Here is a 3,635-nt window from a genome sequence, read left to right as displayed (position 1 = left end):
TTATTTGTGAACAATGTGTTTGTGTTCGACTTGAAATTGACTCATTTAAATTTATTAGAAAAATGGATGGTATGGTGTTGGATTTGAAACTTTACCATTTATATATGTAATAAAAGGCGCAAAATCACTGACCACATGAGCTGCTGTTATTTAAACTTAGATATAAATATATATAACATATTATCATAGAAATATTATATATAATTTCCTTGTTTAGAACTAAAACAAGCAAAACACGACCGAATAAAGAGTTGTTCATGTACGGTTCTTTTATAATTCAAGGTTGAAAAATTTCTTATTGTTCGGTTCACTTAACGAACGATTCAAACAACATCAAACAACGAGCTTTTTTTACAGCCCTAGTGCCAATGGTAATGAAAGGTGGTTGGCAAATTGAGAGAAGTATTATTTTCTTAAAATGGATTCTTTTATTAACTGCTAGGAAAGGAAAAGATTCATCCTTCATTTTATTTATTTATTTATTTATTTTTTTGTGAGAGGCTAGTATTGTAAATCTTTATATTTGACTTGAAATGAACATGATTTCAAATGCAGATACAATGTAGCCATCAAATGTGCAACAATAACTCCTGGTAAGTTTTAACTAATTGAAATAAATGTGTTATTTTGTCAATTTAATTACAGATTAGTTTGTTTAACTTCTTATGGCAAACATGGCAGATGAAGCTCGGGTTAAGGAATTCAGCTTGAAAGCCATGTGGAAGAGTCCAAATGGAACAATTAGAAACATTTTGAATGGTCAGATATCACGCCATTCTGTATCATTAAAAGCCTCTCTCTAAGCCATTCAAACTTTTTTACATTATGGTGCTGCTCTCTCTTTTTATTCAGGTACTGTTTTCAGGGAGCCAATCTTATGCAAGAATGTCCCAAGGCTTGTTCCAGGTATAACTCTGGAGGGAATTTAAGGGTTTTTTTGCTATCATTTTAATTAAATTCAATTTATTTTTTGTTTTTTTAATTTCAAAAACATTTTTTTCTTAATGTAATTTTTTTTATTGTTTTTAAAACAAATTAGCTTATTTTTAAAAGCACTCAAAACATATAAAAATAATTCCGAATATTTTTAAAAACAAATAAACATGTTCATTAAAAAACATAAATAGATCAAAATAAAAATAAAAAGTAGAAAACAAAAGTTAAAAGCGACTCCAAACGGCCTCTAACTTACTAATCTGTAATAATAGAATTTCTGTATCCGCTCATGTACTCCGTTACTTTCAGGTTGGACAAAGCCCATATGCATCGGAAGACATGCTTTTGGTGATCAATATAGAGCTACTGATCTGGTAATTAAAGGACCTGGAAAGCTCAGACTAGTATTTGGTAAGAGTTGTAGAATTATATATATATAATATAAATAGAATATAATGGTACCCAATACTTGCGTTTAGGGGGTTCTACATTCACACCACTAATTATCTAACACATTGGAATTTAGTTGTATGTATGTAAATCATCTTACTTTTTACTACATTTTTCAAAAAATTGTGCTTGTGAACAAAAAGAAGGATCAAGGTGATCTCTTAATAATTTGTGAGAGATCACTTTAGTCCTTGGTTATGCAAAAGGCTCAATTTGCAGCATATAGGAGTGTATTTAGATCATGCAGGTTATAGAATATAATAAATAATTTTATTTGATTTTCTTATTATTTATCTTCTATTGTTTGAAAAAATTAAATTCAAATGTCAAATAAAATTTTTTATTATAAAATATCAACTCGATATGTAACATGCAAAATCTCATTCTCTGTGAAGATTAGTGCTGACTTTATGCTTAGTGCTTGAGCTTTGTACTACACATTTCCAGAGGGAAAAGAGGAACAAATTGATTTAGAGGTCTTCAACTTCACTGGGGAAGGTGGAGTAGCACTCTCCATGTACAATACTGATGAGGTTCATATCCTATAACCATTCTCTCTGTCTGAACCATCTTGCTCCTTTTTTTTTGTTGTGGGAAGATTTACATACATACCACTCAATAATTCCTTTGTAATCACATATCTGACACCTAAACTTCAATTTTTACATATATGCCATCTTACAGATATTTATTATGTGATATGAAAGACTTGGGTGGTATTAATGTAAAATGTTAAATTTAGGTGTTAGATATGTAAATACATAGGAAATTGGTGTTATGTATGTAAATGCCCCTTTTTCCTTTTGTCAACTTACCTTCTTATATCTCCACTGTTGTTCCATACAGTCCATCCGCGCCTTTGCCGACTCTTCTATGAATACTGCTTATCAGAAAAAGTGGCCACTGTACCTTAGTACCAAAAACACAATTCTTAAGAAATATGATGGAAGGTAATTAACTACTAAGCATTTGCAGCCATTTCTGAACAAGAACTTGCATAATTTTGCTGAAACATTTTCCTCTAATTATTTTCTTGATATTTTCGTCCAGATTCAAAGATATATTTCAGGAAGTATACGAATCTAAGTGGAAATCCTTGTTTGAGGAATCTGGTATCTGGTGAGTTATTTGCAATATGAATATCTTTTAGTTTCGTTACATGTATACCACACAATTTTTATATATTTACATATTTTAACAGCTAAACTTTCTTATTGCATAACACTCAAATATTTGATGAAATCCAAAATTCCACTTTTACTAACTGTACAAAGGTGAAATCAAATATTTTCATGTAATGGTTTGCAACTGCAAAATGTTGTAAATGTAAATATCAAACTTTAGGTGTTAGATATGTAAATACACAATAATTTATGGTATGTATGTAAATTTCTCTAAAAAATTGTAAATTTATGAGTTTTAACATAAAATTTTATCAACATATTCGTAACCTTTACTAGGAATGTATACCCAACATATTTTTAAAAAGGGACATTTATATACATACCGCACAATTCTTATATATTTACATATTAAACACTTAAATTTTCTTATTTACTTGCATAAAATTCAAAGGCTTCGATATCACATAAAAAATACCATTTTTATTAACTTTATAGAATGAAATACACATTTTCATGCATGAATTTATAACACCAAAATGTTATAAATATAAATATCAAATTTAAGATGTTAGATATATGAATACATTAAAAAATTGTGTGATATGTATGGAAATTTCCCTAATTTTTACCAATCTGAATGTTATTTATTGGTAGGTATGAGCATCGGCTTATTGATGATATGGTCGCGTATGCGGTCAAGAGCGAAGGCGGCTACGTTTGGGCTTGCAAGAACTATGATGGAGATGTGCAGAGCGATTTCTTAGCTCAAGGTCTGGATTCTTTTATGATTTATATTCATAAATATAATATCAATGAATCTCAATTTTGGCATAATAAAACCAAGTTATGGGGCTACTAATAAAATGCCATTTTTTTTTCTTTCCTCTACAGGATTTGGTTCTCTTGGACTGATGACATCGGTTCTTGTGAGTTTTCAACAAAAATTCATATATTATGGATGATGGTTTTGTTTTAGAAAAAAGAGGCATTTATATATCTAACACCTACACATTCATTTTTACATGCATACCACTCAAATCTTTAACATCATGTCAAACATAACACCAACAATGTGTTAGAAGTGTAGATATTAAAATTTGGGCATTATATATATATATATATATC

At 29.4% G+C, this 3,635-nt stretch overlaps 1 protein-coding gene across 1 annotated transcript in view; it reads left to right on the top strand.

Annotated features, from left to right (window-relative positions):
* The first annotated feature begins 561 nt into the window (after window positions 1-561).
* LOC110020843 (cytosolic isocitrate dehydrogenase [NADP]) overlaps window positions 562-3,635 on the top strand; it is a 6,320-nt gene continuing 3,246 nt past the window's right edge. Inside the window, exons 1-9 of the mRNA XM_020719474.1 lie at window positions 562-593; window positions 682-759; window positions 853-906; window positions 1,246-1,347; window positions 1,834-1,919; window positions 2,233-2,336; window positions 2,437-2,505; window positions 3,165-3,280; window positions 3,402-3,436. Coding sequence (XP_020575133.1) covers window positions 717-759; window positions 853-906; window positions 1,246-1,347; window positions 1,834-1,919; window positions 2,233-2,336; window positions 2,437-2,505; window positions 3,165-3,280; window positions 3,402-3,436 — 609 coding nt within the window. The 5' untranslated portion in view covers window positions 562-593; window positions 682-716. The remainder of the gene's footprint in view (window positions 594-681; window positions 760-852; window positions 907-1,245; window positions 1,348-1,833; window positions 1,920-2,232; window positions 2,337-2,436; window positions 2,506-3,164; window positions 3,281-3,401; window positions 3,437-3,635) is intronic.

The sequence above is a fragment of the Phalaenopsis equestris genome, unplaced genomic scaffold (assembly GCF_001263595.1).
Source record: "Phalaenopsis equestris unplaced genomic scaffold, ASM126359v1 Scaffold000001, whole genome shotgun sequence".
NCBI lineage: Eukaryota > Viridiplantae > Streptophyta > Magnoliopsida > Asparagales > Orchidaceae > Phalaenopsis > Phalaenopsis equestris.
This window is presented reverse-complemented; position numbering and strand designations above follow the sequence as displayed.